The 23689-nt window shown below is 45.2% G+C and overlaps 1 protein-coding gene across 24 annotated transcripts in view; it reads right to left on the reverse strand.

The window, feature by feature from the left end:
- Positions 1-23689, reverse strand: part of CACNA1G (calcium voltage-gated channel subunit alpha1 G) — a 142048-nt gene that overhangs the window by 10288 nt on the left and 108071 nt on the right. For 6 of the 24 annotated variants that reach the window (XM_088176773.1, XM_088176770.1, XM_088176765.1 and 3 more), the window contains 13 exons: positions 22458-22583; positions 21760-21849; positions 20974-21187; positions 18471-18521; positions 12581-12732; positions 9848-9957; positions 8670-8803; positions 7438-7508; positions 7083-7161; positions 6885-7006; positions 6304-6648; positions 3915-4055; positions 715-849 (listed from right to left, as the gene is read on the reverse strand). In XM_088176773.1, the coding sequence (XP_088032899.1) occupies positions 715-849; positions 3915-4055; positions 6304-6648; positions 6885-7006; positions 7083-7161; positions 7438-7508; positions 8670-8803; positions 9848-9957; positions 12581-12732; positions 18471-18521; positions 20974-21187; positions 21760-21849; positions 22458-22583 (1770 nt within the window). Of the gene's footprint in view, positions 1-714; positions 850-3914; positions 4056-6303; positions 6649-6884; positions 7007-7082; positions 7162-7236; positions 7343-7437; positions 7509-8669; positions 8804-9847; positions 9958-12580; positions 12733-18470; positions 18522-20973; positions 21188-21759; positions 21850-22457; positions 22584-23689 lie in introns of those variants that run through there. The other 18 variants (XM_088176774.1, XM_088176772.1, XM_088176768.1 and 15 more) reach the window with 12 other exon arrangements.

Genomic DNA, 23689 nt, shown 5'->3' on the forward strand with positions numbered 1-23689 from the left:
GGGAAAGGAGTTATGTCTGTTGTACAGCAGAGAAGAAGCACTTGACTGCTACACAGCTAAAAATGTCTAATGTTTCAAAGAGGAGATGGTTAAGGCAGGGCTCAAAATACTGGTCATGGCAGTCAAAAAGGCACTGAATAGTCAACATGTTTGTTTTCCAGCATGGTGACTGCTAGAAAGAATTTGCAAAATACGAATCATCTTGGAGAGGTACCCCTTTGATATTTGTAGAAGAAACAATCTGGCACCAATCATGCAAAAAGCCTTGTGGTGCCTGTGCTCATAATGACAAAAATCCACTGCAAACCCAAGTGCTGGGGCTGACCCTTCAGCTTCATGGGTCATGAGCTCACAGGTGTCTCTTCATGCACCATCACTCATTTGTTTCACATGGGAAGGAAATTTCAACCTCGATGCTTTCCATAGCTTTTTTTTTTTTTTCTTATTTTACTTGTAGAAAACACATTGCTTATACATAAGACACCAAAAGAAAAAATTGAAATAACCACTCGTTCTTCACAAGGAGCCAACATTGTGGACAAGAGTGACAAAAGCCAGGACCTATTGGCATTAAGGACAGCATCCTGCTCGGGGAAGAGGTTGGTGCTATTTGTTTGGGAAGGGGCTGGAAATGCCATTAGGCAGGTGCAGAGAGATGGGAGCAGTATTTCGAACCCTGTAAACATCAGACTACACAGCGACCAGTGTATGTACATTGCTTTCCAGAGCATTAAGTAAGTGTGTGTTAATGTCATCAGGAAAAGAGTCATCCGTCAGAGCTAAGGACCAGGACTTTTCAGAGAGAATATCTGACGTCAGAGACAGAGCCTCCATCTCAGCTAGAGGGATCTAAAGGGAGAGATGATTAAACATAAGAAACCAGGACACAAATCTTTTGGAAAAGAAAATTTTAAAAAAGAAAGAAAAAAAAGTAGCATAATCTAAATATTTCTAGGCACTAAAGCAATATCCCTGCAGTGGGAGAAACTACATCATACACATTGTTATCAGGGACAGAACATTAAAGAAATTAAATATAACAAAGAAATTAAAAAAGGAGTGGGACATTCGTATTTTAGTGCTTACCAAGGATCTCAGAGGGAGTTTAAAACCATACACTAATGCTAGCATTGTATTTTGCAGTTCTCCTGTCCACATGAAGAAGCAAAAGTAGCATTACTTTCATAACAGAGAGATTCATCCTCTTGGCTGTGATCAAATACAAGAGGTTTCATGATCTGATTTCTCTGAAGTTGTCCCCCCCAATAATAATAATGCTGGTTTCTAAGCTAAACTTGGTGAGTCTGCAAAGATTCCCCAAGTATAAACCTGTATTTCCAGGTGGTGTATGGAGTGTGCCTTTCCCTGTGCCCCAGGGAGGCTGCAGGGACCATCCCCACCCTCAAGGGACGAGTGGGACCATAATTCACTCCTCACAGCTCAAAGGGCACAGGGAGAAACTGAAAGCTTGATTTTGGTCAGCAAACACCTTCCTGGTGCTTTCAGCTCATTTTGGCTGGCTACAAAGCCTCCAGGGATACCAATAACTGTCCTAATAAAACAGCCAGCTGCATTTTTCAGCCCCAAATACCCCTCAGGCCTGGCCCAGCTGTGTCCTCTGGCATTGAGAAATCCTGACTTAGGAACTGGCTCTGCACAGCTGCACTCCTGTTTTCATGCATCTTGCACCAATACATCCCCACTGATCAAACAATCAATAGATGTCCTTATCAAATCACCGATGAAGCTCTCTCCCAGAGGTCTTTTTATAAGGAATGTGAAAATGGAGGAAAAAGAGGGGGAAAAGGGGACAGTGGGATCTCCCCCAGAGGAGCAGCTCTACTGGCAGGCACTGTAAGAGGGGGTGTCTGCCCTGCTCAGTTCCCCCAAATCCCCTCCCTGGATACAGTGCCCATGGCACCAGGAATGGCATTCATCAGGTAACCTCCAAACCTGGCTCACACTCGCAGGGCAAGTCCCAGGTGCTTCCTTTTCATTTCTCACTGTGCATTTTTCTTTTTTTTTCTGGCCATCCTCTGTGCTCGAAAAACCTTTCAGCAGCAATAAATCTTCCAAGGGAAAACAGAGAGGCCCAGATCTCTTGCATTGAATATTGTCAAAGGACTGGGATTTCTCACTCTTGGAAATGGCAGCCGTGGGATGGAACAAACCCAGTGATGAGTGAGCCTGGAGAGGCTCAAAATTCAGCTGAGATAAGTAAGAGGGTCAGGCTCCTCTCATCTAACCTTGGCTTTGATATCTCCTCTAGCACATTCATCTGCTGGCAATGGATGAGAGAAGTGATTTGGAGCCCCTGATTTCATATGAGGCTCCCCAAAAAGGCATCACTGCAAAGAGTGAGGACAGGAATCCTTGAGAGGGACCCAGAGCCAGGAAAAAGCTGTGCAGGAGCGTGGTGGACACCAGCAGCTCCTGCCCTGGAGCTGCCCTGCTGGGAGCTGCTATTAATCAGGTTGCTTTCAGCAAGTCCCAGCACTGCTCCAAATTCCTCAGTTGCCTGAGAACATGACAAATAGTGTGAAAAGAAAAGCAAAAATGTAAACAAAACATCACCTCACCTCAGCCTTCCCAGACCCAAAATTGAGTTTGAAGGCGTCCAAACATTTTGTTGGAATCATCCAACTGATTTAGACCCGTTTTGATTATAGAGAGAGGGAGAAAAAAAGCTTACAATTTTAAAAGAAAAAAAAACCCACTGCAAACTGCTATATTTTTTCATTACAGAAATGTCAAAACAAACCCATTTTTTTGCTGCAGTAGCACTTTCTGGTGAAAAATGTTGTGACAAAAAATTTTCAACCAGCTCTCACTGAGTTTCCTACTGACCCTCTGCCTTCCCTGCCAAAGCTACTGCCTCTGTTCCTCTGGCAATTATTAGAGACAACCACTTCCCATAGCTTAACAGACTCTGGGATGCAATATGGAGCAATCAGAGGGAGACGTTATCCTGCTATATAAAGACCTGCAGTAGGATTTCATTTTACCTAAGCTTATTCCTTTCCTCTAATGAACCATCAAAAGTTGGGTAATTTAGAGTGTCAGTGAGCTCATAAACAAGCACATTGATTTAACAAGAAAACTTCTGCTATTTTTAGCCAGAAAGGGGGTGGGGAGTGGGGGAACAGATCAAGAAATATGGAATTTGCTCAATTCCAAGTGCAGCAAAAAATAGGTATGCTTGAATTATTATTATGGTCACTGCTGTGTTTTAGGGAAAATATTTGCTCTAAAGAATAACACACTTGAAAAAGTAGGTATTTTATTCTAAGAAGTAAATGGACTAATTTTAAACAAGCACTGCCTGCTCAAGAAAGCCCTGGAATACACAGTTACTTCTGTGCATCATTAAGGGCTGCCTCCCCTCCTAAATTCACTGGATCAGAGATGAGGATCTAGTTTACAGTCACCCATTTGCAAGAAGCCTCTTTAGGAAAACCCTTCAAAACCCTGGATTTTCATGCAGTACAAGCAGGCACAGAACACAGAGATCATTTGCTGGTCCCCAGCAGCTCAGGCTCTGCTCTGGGAAAACCTTACACTGTGCTGCAGGCTCTGCAGACTTGCCCTGACACTGCTGTGGTGCCCTGCTTAGGAGCAGGAAGCCAAATATAAGAACCCCATTGAAGGATGGAGATGGAATTTTGTGCATTTCCCCTCCAACACCCATGAACTGTAAATCCCAATGAAAAAACTTCTTATTGTGTTGACAAGGGAAAATCCAAGCATGTTTTCTTCCTCTTGCATTGATATACAATATCATCTACTCCCACAGAAAAAGCCAAAGTGACTTATGCTTCCAAACCCCTGTGACTGCATTGCATAAAGAACTTTAACTTGATATTAAGTCAAATTGAGTTTGGATGGAGACTTCGCAGGAAATTAGGAATATTAACCTGGTTCTCAGAGTTGTAATATTCGGGAGCTGGGAGGGCATAATGATGGCACACAGAGCCTGACAGGTTGTCCATCAGCTTCAGCTCTCCTTCCAGAGATTCCTGGATCATCAGTGATATGGTATCAAACAAGTGCCTTTCCTAGGAAGGGTGGTGTACAGCATGCAGAGAGAGAGAGCAAGCCAAAAAGAGAGGAGGAAAAAGGCAAGGGACAGAGGGAGAAAAAGGACAGCATATCAAACCCAACAAACAAAATGAGGGGAAAAAAAAAAGAAGGGGAAAAAAAAGGTGGAAACATTCAAGGAGAATAGCAGTAACAGAAACAATGGGATAGGAGAAAGGAGAGAGAACAGTGCAGTAATATCACGGTGAGCAGAGACAGCTTTCCCAGACATTAGGAGAGATGGGGCCACAGCAGCTGCCCCAAGACCCTGGCTGCTCCCACCCAGGGCCCTCCTTGGGGACAATGTCCCTCTCAGCAAACACAGCTGGTCATTCCTGGGGCTGAGCAGCATCTTCCCCTCGGTGCTGTCAACTTCACCAGGACTCTACTTGCTGCAAGGCTTCTACACACATGGTCCACGCTTTTGAGCTGCAGGAACTAATGCTTGACACCTAAATCCATAACCAGAGGGCACAGAAATTAAAATAACCCGGAGAGAAGCTGAGTGTCCTGTCCATGGAAGCTGCAGCTGAGCAGGATGGACACGTGTCAGGTCACTAATTCATGGGCCAGACATGGGCTGAGGTGCCCCCAGTGCTCTGGCCAATGTCAAACCAGCTGGCCACAGCACTGGGGTTGTACAGAGCAGGGTCTGGCTTCTGCAGGCAGCAGGGGAGGGATTTCAGGGTGCACCTTTCACGTAGGGAATGCCCAATGCACACAATGAGATGAGGACTGGCTCTACAGTCAAACAGTGCACAGTGCAAAAATCCCAGGAAAGGGGCAAGCAAAAGAGCATGCTGTCCTTGCAGGGTCGTGCCCTGGGAATTGTATTCCTCTGCTATCGTGCTCAAGCATCAGATTTGTCCTGAAGATTTTGTCTGGGAAAATAAATAATCAGAATAAGATCTCCTGGAGGTTTTTCAGGCTTCTGTTTGAGGGAAAGAGCAAGAAACACACTCTGAAGGTTATGACTGGAATAAACCTTTCCCAGGCCACCTTCAGACAGGGCAGGTTTAACAGACTGCAGGGTGAGGGTATCATCCTGACTGATTTGTCTTGCACTTTTGCAGTTTCTCTTTTTTGCCAGTTTCAGTCCTGGTGCAGGACAGCAGGGCTGAGGACAGTTTGCTATTACTCTGCTCTACACATACAGCACCAGTTGGGATGTGTTGTTTCTTCCTAGAGGACGTCTGGATTTCCCCATAGTGCCCTAAACTCCTTTTTTCTGAGCCAAAGAGCAGCTTTGGACAACATCTCAGACATCAGAGATTCTAATAGCACCAGAAATTTCCAGTAGCTTAGGAACTCAAACAAAGCTTAAGGAGGGATTTACTCTCTTTCACCCTTGGACTAAAGATCACAAATGAGTTTTTCATGCATTAGAATACACATTAGTCCACTCTAGGCTGAGGCCAAGATATGCTGTTGTGAAATCATGATGTAATAAAAGTTAATGAGGTCTGCATAGAGTTTAACCCAATTTGCAATCAGCAAAGACTAAAAAAGGCTGCACTGTATTTCTTGAGGAATTTCAGTCCAGTGACCTCCCAAAGAACTTTTCTGGGGTTTGACCTCACCTCTCATTCCTCAAACTGAATCTCCATCCAAAAACTGTGCTTTAGGGAGATGTGGTGCAGCTTGTAGCAGCTCCCACATTACAGCCATGCTCCTGCTGGTGGGAGCTCTGCCACCAGCTCTGGTGAGCTCAGGTTTGAGTTTCCTCTGGATTATTCTATTGTTGAAAGAATCTTTTCTTACAAGCCTGACTGTGGGGATGGATTTTAAATTGAGGTTACATAAAACAAATTTAATACTGAAGCAAAGATTAGCCACATTTTATTCCTCTTTTATGTTGTGGTTCATATTATGTATTAGAAAAGCAAACACATTATGCTCATGATTTTGCTATCACAAAGGACCAGTCAAAACTCTGAATTAGAGTAAATTTGGAGCTAGCTCTGAACTCGGTGGCTTGAGCTGATCTCCAGAGTAAATTGCAAAACTCTCTCCCTCCAAACAGATGCATCAAGGTGGTCTGGAGACCTGCCTGGGGTCTCTTCCCTGCAGCACTGGCTCCCAAACCACACAGGGGTCAGCAGCAGACAGCAGGGAATACAAACCCAGAACATCTGGTACACACCTCTTTCATTACCACCTCATGCAAGTCTTCCCCCAACCAAAATGCAGGTCAAGCCCTCTTCACCCTCCAACAGAGATCCTCACCATATGATAAGCTAGTGAGAGCTGAGAATCCACCTTAATTTGCATGGGGTTGGTAAATCCACGGGGGCTCTCGGGTCTCTCTCCACTGGTGGTGCCTGCCCATGCAAAGATGTCCGAGGGGCTGTGCTGGCCAGGGCTGATGGTCTTCATCTCCATCTCCAGCTCTGCTTCGAGCTCTGCCTCCTCCTTTGCCTCCTTGTTGCTCTCCTCCAAGTGCTTCATGAGCACGGCGATCACCACGTTGACCAGGACAAACTGGGCTGTGAGCACGAAGGACACGAAGTAGATGGGGGAAATGACAGTGTTGTAACAGGTGGACTCCTGGTCACAGTCACGTAGTGTGTCCTGGAAACAGCAGGGGAATGGTCACACCATCAACCAGGTTGGAAAAGACCTTTGGAGATCATCAAGTCCAACCCAACACCAATTTATCGAATAAACCACGGCACTAAGAGATGAAGAGATTGCAGCAGGAACTGCAGCCTGCAATGGCTTCTCCTTTCGTGAAGAAAACTGAGCAGATTTGGCAAATTTCACGTCTAGAACAACAACACACCTGCTGACAAAACCTTAACACTTGCCTTCATGATGCCATTCCAGTTGTCTCCTGTGGATACTCGGAAGAGGGTCAGGAAGGCCATCCCAAAGTTCCTGAACGTGGCGTGCCGTCCCAGCCCCTCGCAGGGGTGTGTGTCATCACACTCTGTGAGACCAAGCACAGCCATGAGACCCCACTCCCACACCATTCCCACCCCTCCCACTGGCACGGGAAGACTCACCGAGGTCTCCAAACAGCTCCACTCCAAGAGCTGCAAATATGAAAAACAACAACATGAAGAGAAGGCCCAGATTCCCCACCTGAAAAGAGAAAAAGAAACGGGGGGGAAAAACACAAAAAAAAGAACATTCATTGATTTTTTTTTTGTTCCAGACCTGTTTCTTGCTGTATTCTTTAATCCAAAACTTAAATTGCTTCAGGGCAAAAATGACCTCAATGTGAGGACTGTATCTCAGTGCTTCGGGAGGGAAATGTGATTCTCTAATGACAGCAAAGATAAAATGATTAGCATTCCTCTGCAATAGGAAACGAGCTGTGGGCCAGAGGAGCTCTGGTTTGATATGGCAGTGGGTTACCTGCGGCAGTGCTTGCATCACAGTGTCCAGGAGGGCCCTCATCCCCACAGCCATCTTCAGCAACTTCAGCACTGTGGAAAACACATTTGCAGTATGGTAACAGCAGCATTAACAGACAGGCACAAACTCAGTCCCTCTCCCAGGAGCCACAGATTAGAGGAAGAGAAATGTGAAATCTTGTCAAGTGTTCTCCATTAGCTGCTACAGTCCTTGGCCTTTTTTCATCACTCCTGTTGCCTGGATACTATCAAAATCCCGTGAATAGCAGCATCACCTACTCTGAGACTTGGAGAAAGCGTTATCACCCTGCCTGGCTCTTCCTTCCCCACTTTATCTGTGTTGGACTCATCTCCTTCCTCTGGTTATCACGAGCAGTTCCTTTCCCAGCCCTGGGGCTACTTTCCCACTTCCATTGGCTACCCACTTTCATACATGATTCACTGAGGAATGATTCATCTCTTCCAGAAGGTTGCATTTCCAATTGGAAGCTGCATGTATTTTTAATTCTGAAAGGGATCCAATGCACAGAAACCCACTTTTTCCCCCTCTTGAGACACAGCAGCATTTAATTTCCCTGCCAGCTCCTTCTCTGCTTAGATGAGGACTGCAATCAAAACAATTATTCCTCAGAGCACAATACCCTTCAGGAGGGCCTGGAAGTACTTCATTAAGGGCCTGAGCACTCACATTTTACATCTTTATCATTTGGCCCTGACATCTCCCTGTTTTGAAAAATCAGGTCCTCAAGAAGTTGGCTCTCTGACTTGGGAACGTGTCTGAAGGGACAGATGGATGCAGAGTGACAAGGAATGCTTTGTCACCAAGTGGCGTGATGTAAAGCCTCATGGGAATTTAAATTTATTAGATGCTCATCTTTTAAAGCCAATGTACTCAAGCTTGTGTTCTCTAATCCCTGTTAGAGATGACTTTAATTTGACTGGAGCAATTTTCCCAGGTACATCTCTGGGAGTTACTGCCACAGCTACTTCTCCTTAATTTCTAAGCTCTCAGCCTTCAAGTCCTCTTAAGGCAGAAACACATGGTCAGTTGGCTCAGCTTTTTGGCTCCTTGCAAGTATTTCCCCCATTGTTCTTTTATTTGTTTACAGCCTGTTGATGCCAGAAATGTACATCATGATGGGGATGTGCCCCAGGACTGTTTCCCAACGCTTAACTCTCTCCTGGTGCTGACCATGTACCCCAAACACGAGCCAATTCTGCTTCATCCCTCACCTCGAGCGATCCTGAGAACCCTCATGATCCGGATAATGGTGGGGTTAATTGGTAGTGAAGCATTCACCTCGATCTCTTCCAAAGTGATGCCCATGATAGACAGCAGCACAATTGCCAGATCTAATTGGTTCCATCTGGAGACAACACAAAGTGAAGTTTAACATCTACTAAGAAGCTGGCAATGGGAGGCAGCTTGTTTCACACGAATTCCAATCATTTCAATGGTTTGAGCACTCAAATGAATCTGCAGTATTTTTCTGAGGGTATTATACAAAAGCAGTGATGTTATGAAATCATTATAACTAATGCACCTCATTGGAAAACCAGCCAATTCCAAAGATATCCTTGACTGAGGGGAAAGAGGAACAAAAGCTGGGCAGTTTTGTACCCAGAGGCTCCAAACCTCAGGAGAGACATTGTGTTGTCTGTCTAGCCACTTCTAGACATGACTCTCGTGACCTCAATGGACCTCAATGGGAAATCTGCCTCAGAGAGAACTGGACCCCATGTCCAGTCCTTGCAAAAAAGCTGTGCTGGGTAAAGGAAAGACCTCAGGGATTTGTGCCAGGCTGGAGAGAGTGGTAATTCCAGCAGGGACACACAGAATGTGGGGACAGGGATGGAGCCATCCACTGGATGATGATGGGCTCATGTGAAGGCCTGCTTGGTGCCCTGCTCTTGGCATTAACTTTGAAGAAGGCAAAAAGAGGAGAAAGATCCACCAAGGACATAAAATTTGTGTTTGTGGAGTAAGAGAGTGAAAATCTAAATAAAGACACAATGTCATCCACTGCTCCTCATCTGCCTAAAAGAGAGGTCTCTTCTCTCTTTCATGTTAACTCAGGGCTAGATTCTTTTTCTGGACATAAATTTTGTCACTTCAGCAGGTTCTCTTGATTATATGGACGTGCAACAGGCATGAGAAGAGGACTGGCTGCATGGTGGAGATCTGCTTCATCTGCTCCCAATGGTGCAATCCCACTCCTCCTGCACAATCCATCCTCCAGCTTACATCCCATCTCTGCACTTACCCAGCCTTCAACCAGTCACACCAAAAAGCCTTCACACATGTCAGACTCACAGCATGGGCCAGAGCCTGGGAATTCAGGACATGGAATGTGGGCAGCTGTCCACAGAGCCTGCTGCTGACCCCGTGGGCACAGTGGATCTTTTGTTACCTGTCTTGGAAGAAGCGGCGAAACCCGAAGGCAATAAGCTTGAAAACAGATTCCAGGACAAAGATAACGGTGAAGATGTAATTGCAAATCTTCAGGGCTTCGTCAAGAACCTGGGGTGTGAACACAGGACTGGGGTTAGATGTTAGCTCTGCAGAGGGGCTTTGCAGAAAGCCCAAACCTAACTCTTGTGTCATCACTTACCCACTACAGTTAAAAGTCTTCAAACACAGGCTCTCTCTCTGATGAAAAATGTCCCAGAGAAAACTCCCAGGGATTCATACAGTGCTCTTGCTGCCCAGTGATAAAATCCCAGGAGGGGCTGACACAAGCCCAAGGCAGAGCTCACCCCCCTAGCAGAGCACAGCCCCAGCTGGGATCGCTGGGGGCACAGAAGGAGCTGCTGCCTTTGCTGGTCTCAGCAGCACAAGACCTCTTGTGCTTTTATCAGAGAGCCGAATTTCATCTCACTTGCTCGTTTGTGCAAGTGCTGGCCAAATGGCTCCTTGGTGACAGCCTGCCATTACTCCTCACCTTGAGCTTTTGGCAAGGAACACGACAGAGGGATGACATGCCAGGAGAAGCAAGTGCCTTGCATTTTCCTCTGCCCCCCCTTCCCTCTGCAGAAGTCAGTCTGGTCTTTAATTCAAGTGCATCCTGGCTGGGACAGCTCTTGCACAGTCAGGCATTAAGCTACATCAGATGTGATGTCATCCCCAAAAGCCTTGCTCATGAAGGAACACTGTGGTAGCAGCATCCTTCATGGCCTCTTAAGTGATGTGCATTGAATGTCTCCCTGCTGGCAAAGAGGATGGTAATAACAATGTCCAGGGCAGTGTTAGGGGACAGGGGAGATGTGCCCACAGACCAAACCCAACATTCACTGATCACTGAGTGGGAGAAATCATGGCAGAAGGAGTTTAAGTCATGCACTCTGCCTTTGTGCTACAGTTTAGCTTCAAACATCCATGGACAAAAATCAACTCATCTGACCAAGAAGCACAAGCCCAGATGCCAAAGGAAGCCATGGCTCTGAGCAAGCCTCCCTGCCATACTGCAGGGCACTTGGCTCTGCAGCAAGTGAGCACATTTAACTGGCAGAAGCAGATTTTACCCATCAGCTCTTTACTCGAACAACCTCTCTGCACACTGCAGCATTCCCTCCTCTCCAGGAGCTGCAGCATCTCCATCTGGGGTATATCCAGATGGGCTGTTTGGGATATACCAGGATGCCCTGGGGTATATGCAGCATCTCATCCCCAGAGCATCCTGCCATAGCCCAAAACCAACCCCTTTCAGCATCAAGAAATCACTATTTTTGGAAATAAACTTTTTAGGTACATTTAGCCTTCAAATATCTTCAGGATCCCAGCCATCCATCACCCAGACCAGAGGGATTTCCAGGCCCCAATTCAGCAGGATTCAAGCATGCCCATGACCATGCTGTTGTCCCAGCACAACCCAAGCTTGGACTTATTACCCAGACCCTGCATACCAGAGGCTTAGAGACGAAATGTTATTTTTCTAAAGAAAATGAAAAACAAAAGCCTGCCTGACATTTTTATAATAGAAGAGAAAATGTAGCTGCAAAGTGACTGCAGTAAGACACGCTCTAGAGTGACTCCAGCCCAGGCTCCTTCGCCAACAACCTTTTTCATCATCAAATGACTGAGCCATGCAATGAGCCTTCCAGGGTATTTAAAGGTGACCTGGACAGAAAAAGTAAATTGAGCTTGCTCCTTTCACTTTTAGCTTATGATAGACTGGAGAATATTTTCCCCCACCCCTGTCCTTTGCATGTTTTGGGGCTTTTTAAATATTAAGTATTCAAGTCCTGTCTAATTCTAAAGAATATTTCCTCCTATTGTGTGTTATATTTATTCATTCTGAACGTTGCTAATAAAAGTAAGTACAAGTTATGTGGCAAAGGCAGCTATTTCCATTTCATTCTTATGCACAAAAGATTTGACATCTCAGGACAGGCTGTTTTTATTTTCACAGTATGACAAAGACCAGGAACTTAAGCACACTAATATATTAGAATGCATTTTAAAGACCAGCATGGAATCCAATTCCTGTGAAAACCAGGTCCCATGGGACACTGGGGATTTAGAAGAAACTTTGCAAAAAAACATATTACCCAAATTGGCCTCTTTCACCAGACAGCAACTAACAGAACGAGAGGACACAGTCTCAAGCTGCATCAAGGGAAATTTAGGATGGACATTAGGAAAATGTTTTCCACAGAAAGAGTGATAAAGTACTGGAATGGTCTGCCTGGGGAGGTGGTGGAGTCACCATCTCTGGATGTGTTTAAAAAAACCCTGGATGTGGCACTCAGTGCCATGGTCTAGCTGAGGTGTTAGGGCATGGGTTGGACTTGATGATCTTGAAGGTCTCTTCCAACCTAGTCACTCTATGGATTCTGTGAAATTCTTCTATTTTTTTTTCTTTTTTTCTTTTTTTGGGAGGGGGGGGGGGGGGGAAGTGAGGGGAGAGGGTGGCTGTGAAACCTAAGTGGAAGATATCAACGACCATCTAATCTAGCAAAGCACGCAAACCCACTCCCATCTCATTTCCAGAGCAGTCAGTTTGCACTCAGCGAGAAGGGAGAGGTGCAATGGGATCCACGTACCCAAAGCCCTGGATTGAGCAGGGAGATGGCAAAGGTCTGACAGCAAACCTGGCCTTACCCCTGCACATCCCAGCCCTGTCCCCTTGCAGGCTGCCCCGTACCTTTGGCTGCTGGTAGTGCTCCATGGCCATGGTGATGACGTTGAGGCCGATGACGCCGGTGATGAACAGGTCCAGGTAGTGGCTGGTGCACATCTGGTGGATCAGCAGGCGGAACCGCGAGTAATCCGAGTAGTAAGGCTTACACTGAGCTTCTGCAGCGGGGAGGAGAGCGACAGGCAAATCAAGGGATTTCTCTGTGCCTTTCTCAAGGCAATGCACCCTCACTCTCCAACTCCAGGGGTGTTAAATTCAAGACCAATCACAGCAACGTGCTGTCGTTTTTATTTCCTTTTTTTTCCCTTGCTGGCACGTTACCGTTTTTAATACACAGCAGGGCTCCCGTCATGTTACATCCATTAAATATCTTCAGTGGGACATGCTCTATACTCAGCCTTGTGGAACCAGGGATGAGGTGAGCTGGGACTAGTGTGCTGTTAAAGATAATTTTTCTCTGTAGGGAAATTTAAGTTCAATTTAAATCAAAACAACAATTTTTGTTTCTGCTGATCTTAAAAGTCCCCAAAGCACCTGAAAACCCAATTAATGGTCAGATGCTGGGGACAGACTTTACTAACAATTGCCTAAAAATACAGGCCATTGAGTTTGTGGTGGTGTTTGAAAGAGAAAGAGTGCAAACATATTATGTTCTTTGCAATAAACTGTAGAGACAACAGAATTCAACACTTTGGCTGTCAGAAAAACGGTCCATAAAAATACCAAGGAAAACTGATCAATGAGACTTAGTGATCAGAAAATAAAGATTCTCCATTTAGACAAAGCCCAGATTTCACTGTCCAACTCGGTCCTGTGTTCAGCTCCCTCGGGGATGACACATGGGCTTTAGACCCCAAATGTTCCTAGAGATAAACTCATTTCCTCACCTAATCTCTAATGAGGAAATGCCAAGGCTGAGTATATAATTCAGTACAATTTTCAAGGAGGCATTATAATGCAGATTGAAGTGGAAAGGGCTGTCTTGAAGATGTCAGAGTATAACATTACCCTCATAATTAGATGATCAACTGGTTATGAAAATTATTGAGCTGTAAGAATTGCATGGTTGATATTTAGTGCTCCAGAGCAAATGTACAGTTTGACGAATCAGTCCAAGAAAAAAAGTTGGGCAAGAATGATGCCAAGAAGCACAGGTTTGAGTTGTCCCAGGGGAAAACTAATTCTAGAAGATTATATTTTGCCTGGAAATAGAGTTCACTTTGTCAATGATTGCAATGGCATTGCAGTCAAATCCATAGATTTAATGGTTTCATGTGTTCCCTGCTTCATCTTGAAAAATCAGTTTTGTTTTTTCCATAGAGACAGACCTTTCCCTTCCAGCCCAGGGACCAAAGGGAAAAAACACTCAGCAGTTTTATTCTGTAGGGGTTTGGAAAGCCCAGAGTTCTGTTTCAGTGTCATCCAATGAAAGGCAGTATTAATATTCACTTTCTGATCTGCAGTGGGCTTTAGGTGATCTGCATCTGAGTGCTAAAGCACAGTATTGATGGAAAGGTCTATAAAATTAATTTTCATGCTGATTCTATTGAGTGCTTATGAAAAAAAGCAGACTAGTAGTTGCTGACTCACTCATAAGACTTTGTCAGATATCTCAGAATCTGCATAAATCTCCATAAAGTCAAGATATCTTGATCACATTATGCTAAATTATGAGTAGCAAATTAACTAAAATGTTTGAATACAATTAGGTTAGGAATAGGACCTATTTTTATGAACCAACTTATCATCTCGGAAAGAAACACCATCGTAATTGGATCACTTACTTCTTCTACATTTATGCATAATTCACATTCAAAAAGAAAAATGTCAACGTATCTACCTTTTCCTGCAATGGATTTACTTATGAATAATTACACTGGAATTCAATTTTTTTTCTCAGCTTTTACTGACAGGTCATTCCAAATCCTACAGAATAGCACCAATGCTGTTAGAACAGAGAGAGGATTTAGAGAGAGGTTGTAAAGGTTCCCTTTGCAGGGCTCCTGCACCTGGATTAGCCAGTGCATGACCTTATAAGCAGGGTTGCTAATTGCTCAGATATCTGCAAAGGCTTTTCCCCTCTGCACCCCCCTCTCCCAAATCTCCTGTTCACCTTTCCCAGCACCCAGATTTCCACAGCCAACCCTCTCTGGATGCTGCTCTCACAGATGCCCTTGCAGCCTTTGAAAATGCCCAGTGACAAATGTTCCATCCTTCCCCGTTAAATTTTTAGAGAGGGGATTTGGTAACCCATGCTTACAAGTCATGTCACCACTCCCTTCCCCAGTGTCCCCATGCCAGCCATGCATCTTGGTGCCATTTGGATGCTCCCATGGGATGACCCCACACACAGGCTAACGTGCTGCCTGAGGGCTAGGGATAAATCCCAACTGTGTCTAGGTGGGCAGGGAACTTTCTGAACAGACAAACCAGTTTTTACCACTGTGAAAATACCACTCCTTTAACTCGACCCTGCAGAGTTGTGCAGAGAATTTGGAGATAGACCCAGTGTAATTCCTCCTGTGCAAAGCCCGTGCCCCCTATGACACAGTGCCATTTGTAATTATTGCAATAAAGAGCTTAACAATACCAACATCTTGGGAAATACAGACATCTGTTAAATTCCGGGTGGTGAACTTCACAACTAACACAACACCACATTACTGTACTGTTACAATACACTGTGTCAAGAACAAGAGCTCTGGGTTAGTCTTGGTTATTACTGGAAAGGTTAATGTGGCTTCCAGGCACGTATGGTGTTAAAGAAAGGAGGAGAGCAAACCAACAAAGAAGAATTTGCAGAATGAGAAAAGATGAGGAAATACAGCAAAAGCCCACTATGATACATCAGGCTGGTAAACAGGGTGTAAATCAAGCTGCTTCACCAGGGCTGGGGGCCAAGACAGAGGGAGAAGTGGGACAATTCTGGAGATCATTGCACAGGATAAACTTGGCTCAGACAGTGGATCTTGCCTAATCCAGGTAAGAAGGGGATGTTGCAGCCAGCTGGGAGGTGGTCTGAGCAAATCCCACCTGCCCCTTCATCCTGGGTGATGGTGGTCCAAGGGAAGCTGTGCCTGGACTGGGGTACACTTGGCTTTAGCTCATCATTTCTATGGGCTCTCAACTCAGGTTGTATCCCAAGGCTGAATACTCAGCTCTTGGCAGCAAACTGTAGGATTATAACTGATTCCCTTGACAAGGGCTGGGAACTCACCACATTCTCTCCTATTTGGTTGGAAAGGAAATGACCATTACTGCTGCAGGACAAACATTTGCCTTTCCTAATCCCTGTCTAACTTTCCCCAGGCCAGGTGCCCTTGGGTTTGGGTTTGCCCAGACTGGGTATGGGGCACTAAACCCTGTTCTGCATTTGTCCGATGGCTGTGGGATGTCACCTGTGAAACAGCACCGGTGCTGTTTTTGCTGGGCAGTGCCACTCCCAGCTCCCAGAGTGTCCCAGGGCTCGGCTGGTCCTGCCAGCACAGCAGGGAGTGGGACTGGGGTCACTTTCCTCTCATTACCTGCATTTTTGGAGGGGGGGAAGTCAAGCTGGGCATGCAGCTCCAAAATATCTCCAAGGAGCATCTGCCTCCGAATATAGCCCTGTCAAGAGAGAAATTGCCACTTTCCCCGAGGTGACTTCGAGCTGGAAGTGCGTGGGCACAGGAAATTGGAATTCACAAGAGTGGGACAATTCCATTACTGTCTCCTTCAGCTTCCTCCTTCTCCCATAATAAGGGAATTAACTCCTTTGCAGGTTTGAGTATCTGAAGGACAGCAGTAAACTAGTGAGCAATGAGCCCATGACGCAGCTGGATTTACAAAATGTATCAAGAATATTATTAGGTTAAAAAGTAGTTTGCACTGAAGGAACTTGTTTTATTTAAACACAGAGTTTTACTTGGCTTTTATTGTACTAAATGGATTTATTAAAAGAAAAAAAAAAGAGAAATGGAAAATGATAAATTATTTCCACTGCGAAGATTCCAGTTGTGATAGAATGTAGACTTGGAGGGGAAAAAAAAGGAAAAAATAAAATTATAAAATATCTCACTAAGCACCAGGCAGCAGCACACACACACATACACACACACACAATTCCATCTTGTCTTCAGAGAAAGAGAAGAGCCCTCTGAAAGTGCAGAGATGTGGGCAAGCTTTGGGTCACAACTCCAGATTCCTCATTGAACCACAGGAGGTTCATCTACTGCACCCAGGGACCGATTCCCTAAATTCCCAACAGTCAGGTTCAGAAATAAAACCTTTCTATTTCCTCATGTTGGTGCCTGAGGAGCAGCATGGCACATTCACTACCCCGGATCCAAAGAAAAGACAACAAAAGGAAACACAAAGCACAGAGCTGACAATTGTACACTTTTTAAGGGCAAACACTAAGAGACTTTCTGAGCCTGCACGGGATAACAGAGGGGTTTGGAATGAGTTCAGTGCCTTAAAAATAACGTAAAATAAGATAACCTTGATGCAACTCTGTAGGACTGGGAGAGGAGTCACAATCAAGCAAAAAGAAGGAAAAATAATCAGATCACCAACGCCAGTGAGAGCCCCTCCCTCGTGCTGCCCCCATTTCACAGGAGAGGCCAGGAGGCCCAGCAAGAGCAGCAAGAAAGACAGCAAAGAAATATAAATATCAGGAATGGCAGTGGGAAGGAGATTCAGGATATATTAAAGCATGTTGTGATAATTTCAAACAAGGCCTTAGAAATACAAGGCAGAACCTCTGTCTCCTTGAGTTATCTCTTCAGTGAAAGCCAATTTTTATTTAATCAAAGCTCTCTGCAATCTAAGAGAGATGGATGGAGCCCTGCTTCCATCTCAAGCAGTGGGAGCCTGTGCACAGGTGAGAGTTTTAATGGCACAATTTTTGCAGTGTATTATTTTTGTCGAAAATTACAGCTATATTTGTTTCCATGCTAGTGCCTCTTTAAATATTCAGGCTAATATTCTTAAGTTATGAATTAAACAAAATGCTTGCCAGATCAAAGCTTCTCCTAAAAATAAAAAGAGCAAGGGATGGATTTGCAGCCCTGAGCATCATCCTGAGAAGGGGGGCTGGGAAAGGGAGGTGTGAGCAAGCTGTGGGTCAAAAAGGGACAGCTCAGACCCCGTTAGGGTTGAGTCCAGCTGGTCCATCTCCACCAGGACCTGGAAGGCTTTGAGGTGGTATCTATTTATTTTAATTTACAAGATGCTTCATGGATTGAACAACTCTTAATCAATACACAGAATTTACACTCTGGACAGCACACTATCTAAATCCTTTGCCCACAGTGGGGGTTGGTGTGGGGTTGAGCTCCCTGTTGAAGCACTGAGGCTCTGCCCTATACTGAATTCTACCCTGCTGAAAAAAATACTCCCTGGAGCACAGTATTTGTGGAGCAATAAGCAGGGGTTGAAGAAATAATGAAATATCCTCCCTAAGCATTCCAAAGACACACATCTGCAAATTATTCAGACTCCTATGCTGGTGGTTGGAAAGCTAAAGTCAACAGTAGAGGACCCATTTCACAGTCCAGTCATTATTCTCTTCAGAAAAAAAAGCTAAAAGAATAAAAAAAAAAAAGAAAAAAGAAAAAGGAAAAAAAAAAAAGACCATGAAAAGTCTGACAGCGCCATAACGAAAACCAGAGGGAAAAAAAAAAAAAAACCAACTGAATAACGTAAGATGATCGAGGAATAAATTAAGGGTTTGCAAGTGTCAGTGCTGAGGCAGGTCTGCAGACCTGCAGCCCGGGATGAGATGCGTGTGCCATGAAGGAAGCAAACGAGCTTTGCACCACACACACGGTTTAGTGGGATGCCTCAGCCGCGGTGGCCAACGTTAGTGACACAGCACTGCCATTCAGAGGGACGAGACGTGCCGGCTTCCCAGTACCTTGCACTGCACTGGCTGAGCTCTCCATTAATACATCATCCAGCATTAGATCTAAAAGAATGAAACGGCATTAATCACCCGGCAGGACACACGGCAAGACTCCCCAGCCCCTTCGGAGGTTCCTACGGCTCTCGGGCTCTCCGGTGCCTCTGCCAGGAGTGTTTCCTTGTGGGATCCTTGTGCCTCGTGCAGGGTGGGCTCAGGCACACGTGAAAAAGGAAGGGCTCTTGTGCTTCTCCCACGGGCACAGGTGGAAGCCCAAGACATCCCCAAGAACCCCCTCAGTCCACGATGAAGAAGACACTGCTGAAGGACGATCTGGGACACTTCCTGCTGGGACAGCAATACCTCACAGTGACCACTGCTGCACCTGTCCACATCCCAGATCTCACACACTACTACCCTGCTTTTCAGATACCTGATTGGACACGTGCACTGGAAGAGTCTACAACCAAAAACAAGTGCCACCAGTTAGATGTCAATGTCTGTCTGTACCTGTCATCCCTGAGCTGGTCTGGGCATCCGGGGTCACTCAGGAAGCCCAGCTGAAAGGAGCCCCCATGCAGTTGCTGGCACAATTCCAGCCCTAGTCTTGGTCTCATCTGCAAGTTCCCACTGAGCAGAACAAAGTTAAGCAATGGCATCTGTTGCCTCCGAGGGCAAAGCTGGACACGGTCAATTAAAACCAATGTTTCACTGAGCACAGATTGGGAAAACGGTTCTGAAGTGATTTGGAGGACTTTATACTTTGCTCTTGAAAGGTTTTTGTGGCAATTGAATACTCAGCAATATTTGATCCTCAGTAAAATAGCTGTTTATTGCCTCTTTAATTAGGCATTTCATAGCACTGAATGAATAACTGTATCTCCAAGGATGGTTTGTGATTTCTTCCTGCTGGGAAATTGCCCAGACTTATATCTTTTCTTCATCTAGTTCCTCCAGCATTATAAATAAAGTAATTAATAATAACTAAACATCTATTTTTCTTCTACAGAAATGTCTGCATTCCAAAACTGCAACTTTAAATAGCGATCATTCTATCCAGCCTTTAAAACCCTTTTCTAACTCATCAGCCTGAAACTGTTCTTGGGAACTTGAACTAAGCAAAAGAGCTTTCTAGGCATTTTCTTGAGGAGGAAAAAGAAAACCCAAAAAACCCAGCAACAAAAAAATCCTTTTTCCATCTGTATCCCACTTAACTGAGAACAGTCTAATGTGTCCTCCAGGGCTCTTGAGGGAAGCCTCCTACTTTACACTGGCCAGTGAGGGAACCAAGCTCTCAGAAAAAACACAAGTTTGATGGTCAGGGGCTGGTGTGGCACATCCTAGTGGTTACAAAACCTGTGAAGCTCATGGGACTGAAAGATGTTACCAGAGGAAATGGTTGGGTAAGTGCTGAACTGAGAGAGGCTGAGGCAGCGCTGTGGTAACGTGTGTGGTTCCGTGATGAAGCCTGTAACAGCTATTAAACACCTCTTAGGCTATTAAAAAATAAAACAAACTTAATATCACCAGCTTTGGGAACAAGCACCTGATCAGATAGCCTCTTAAACAGTGCTGAAGCCTGTCAAAGATAGAGAAGTGAAAGGGGACAGGGAGAGAGCAGGAGGCAGACTGACCAGGGAGAGAAAATGCGAGGCTGTGGACAGGAAGGGCAAAGGAGAAAGTTCAGTCAGAAGAGAGAGCATGCAAGAAAAAGAGCACCTCCAACCTGGCTAACTTATTTCTGACTTACTCAACTACATTAAACTGAAAAGAGACTAAGAGACAAATGTCAGGTTGCAGACTTTTGGCAGAGTGGAGTCTTTCCTCATTTCACCTGTAGTCTCCTCTAGGCAGGGCTGCACACTTGCACATCTAGTTGGGACTTGGGTTCAGTTTGCACCAGCACTATTTTGTCTAGTTAGTTACTCTCCTTGTCTGGTTGGTTTTTTTTCTTCTAATCTGTATTTCTCAAGCAAATGCATTGATATGTTTCTCTATGGAGTTTTAAAGCATTACTAGAATGAGATGGCTCCAGTATTTTATTACATTCTTGAATAGCAGTGATGCTACCGTGCCAATAAATAAACCTGCTTGTTAAATGGGACAGGTAACATCACCGTGGCATTACAAGACTGTAATAAACCAGTGAATCCAGTTATCAGCAGTAGTGCTCATGACTGAGATTTATGATGCCATCCAGCACTACTGATCTTTGCAGTTGTCACTATTTGTGTGACACTGAGCTCTGCTATCCAAGAAGCTCCAGGCCTGATTATTATTATTTTTTTAATTTAAATAACCCCCAATGGAAAGGTCATTGCAAATCATGCAGCCATTAAAAAGGCTTCCTTGGCTCCTTGTTCAGCCTAAAATGACACTATTTCCTTCATGCAAATTTTATAGCTGGACATGCTTTTGGGAGAAGAATTATCACCAGACGCGAGGCAGGGAGGGGAGGGAGGAGGGGATTGTGTGGAAGGTCAAGCAGGACTCAGAAAGATGTGGAAAGACTACCGACCAGCCATCTGTTTCTCCTTACTCCTTCTCTTTTTCTCCAGCCGGCGGAGCCTCTTCTCCTCCCGCCTCTTGGCCTCTTCCTCCTCCTGGTGCTGCCGACACTTGTGGAAATTCTCCACCACCACCCCCACAAACATGTTGAGGACGAAGAAGGCCACAATCAGCAAAAAGGAAATGAAGTAGAGGAGCATCCATGGGTTGTAGTTCATGACTGGCTGCAAAGTGGAGGAAGGCAAATTTCAACTGAACCTCAAAAAGAAAAATGGGAACAAATTGATACAGCTGTGCCATCCACAGAACTCACAGCCCTTTCAGGCAGCTCAGGCTGCCCTGTTCTTCCTGAAAATTAGAGCTTTCTGAGACTTTTTAAGTGAGTGCTCCTGAAATGTGTGTTGAGGACAGAAGCATCACCTCTCTTCTGTGAAAAGGACAGCAGCATCCTTTGCAGTTGCTGTAAGTCCCTCACTGCAAACCTCTACTGACACAAAGCACTTCTTTTCTCCTGAAATGACCAAGCTGCTTAATAAGTCAAAGCATCCTTTGATAGGTGCACTTCTCCTAACACAAGTTACACCAGTCGTGTTGCAAAATCTGTAGGGAAAGTGTTGAGTACAAATCCAGACTTTTTACTGAACTCATCACATCCCACAACTTGGATTAAAGGCCACCCTGGATCCTAATCCCGTAACCCCCTTTGACTGTGGCAGCCCACAGTAATTTGCAAAACAAGAGCTGAAATGTGTGACCTTTGACAAGTCATTTGTTAGAGCTCTGCTGCAGTCTGTACCTGCTGGTCGACTCCCACAGCATCCAAGCCATCGTACATGATATCCACCCACCCGTCCTTGGAGGCCAGCACAAAGAGAGACATCAGGGCCTAGAAATGCATGGAAAAAAAAGGCACAGTTGCACTAAACTTTTCTTACTTGTAATATCTTACTCCTCTTTGCCCTTTCCTGCCTGAGGAATGTCATTACCTGTCTGATAATAGGACACTTTGATGACCAAGATTTCTCTTGGCAGCAAAACTTATCAATGCCAATGCCTGGTTCAGCAATGAGCAGTAATTCGGAAACCACAGTGCTGAAGACAAAAGCAGCTTCATTTCCACCCTCCGGGTCTCTACTGCTCCCAACTAATTAGTTCTTACCACACTGCTAAAAAAAGGCTGCTTTGCAGAGCTGGCTGAAAATGTCCAGCTCTATTAGACAAGCCCTTCTGCAAGATCTATTTGGTTTGTTATGTAGCAGTGAAGCAATTAAGTGCTCCACGAAGCCACATGCACTTGTTCTGTTCCGAAAAGAAGTGTATGCCTGCTTGGAAACACTGCCTTTGGGATTTACAGAGACAGAATGCTGTGTATGTGAACTGAATATTTACTGTGGCTGGCAGTGCCCTGTAAGAAAATCCCATGGGATAATAAGCCACAGGTTTTAAGTCAAGGAGGTAAAGGAGCAAAGAAGCAGATTACCGTTCTATTAATACCTGGCCCAGATTATCAAAATTATACTTGTGCCGGACCCATTTGTAGCTTGCTTCTGTACAATCCGATTTATTTGTGATGTTTCTGGTGTCCTCCCCCTGGCAGACGAAAAACTTGCCTTTGAAAAGCTGCAAAACACGCAAAGAAGAGAGGAAGTGTCAGGGCTCAGTTCACAGGTGATGGGCATTTCTCTGGAGCTCTGCACAGCCCACGCCAGCCAGAGCTGTTGAGGGACCTGACCTCATTCATGCAGGTTATTAAGAGTGAGCAGCCTGTACAATACACATCTAATGAGCAAATGCATGATTTCACATCCTTTAGGACACTCACCTCATGCATTAAGCTGTCTGGTTCAGTGATCTGAGACTCACCTAAAGGCCTTTGCTCCTGAGTTGTTAGCTCAAATGTAGCCCCAACCAATAGCCCAGACCAGCTAATGGCTTCTTACCACACGTAGAAAAACTCTGGTGACTCTCAGCCCAGTTAACAACAAATGAAGTGTAACAGGGGCCTTCTGTCAGCAGAGAAAAGGTGGCAGCAAAGAGGCCCAGTGATGGACTAATCTCTGCTCACAGAGGTCACAAGGGAACACTTTAGAGGGGACACAACCCCCTGGGGGCGATGCTCGTATTGAATCAAGACTGCTGTCAGTCCTGCTCTGCTCTCTGATCCTGGGTGCTGTGCCCAGCTGTCAGAAAGCCCTGCAGTCTGCAAGGTCACTGAAAATATTCCCTGTGCACAGCTTAAGGAGCCAAGCTCAGCCAGTGCTGGGTATCTGATCCTGAGCTTATTTTCTTTGCTTTAAGCCTAGGGAGATGCAATTCCTGAAGAGTCAGCTCCTGATTTATATCTGCATGAGGAACAGGAGCCTCCATGTGCTCAATTCTACACCTGGTGCTTCCCATGCATGGAACAGAAAGTGGCAGGGGATGATTACTTCAGACAGGGTGATTGATGCTAGCAGGATGGATGGTATCAAAGCCCAGGAGACAACCAACAAATCCACTTTTATTTGCTGACAGAAGCTATTGACATTACTGTTGGGAAGAGGGGGAGGGAATGGCAACCTGCTCTCCAGGCTCCTTAAAACACCACCTGGGCATACTGAGAAGAGACACTGATGGGGTTTGATCTGTTGTTCTAGACAAATAACAGTAGAAATAACAGTGAACAAGATAAACCCACACACTACTCCATGGGTTTCCTTCAGAAATCAACAGCAGGAAGATGGTCT

Source organism: Sturnus vulgaris, chromosome 20, assembly GCF_052056855.1.
Source record: "Sturnus vulgaris isolate bStuVul1 chromosome 20, bStuVul1.hap1, whole genome shotgun sequence".
Classification (NCBI taxonomy): Eukaryota; Metazoa; Chordata; class Aves; order Passeriformes; family Sturnidae; genus Sturnus; species Sturnus vulgaris.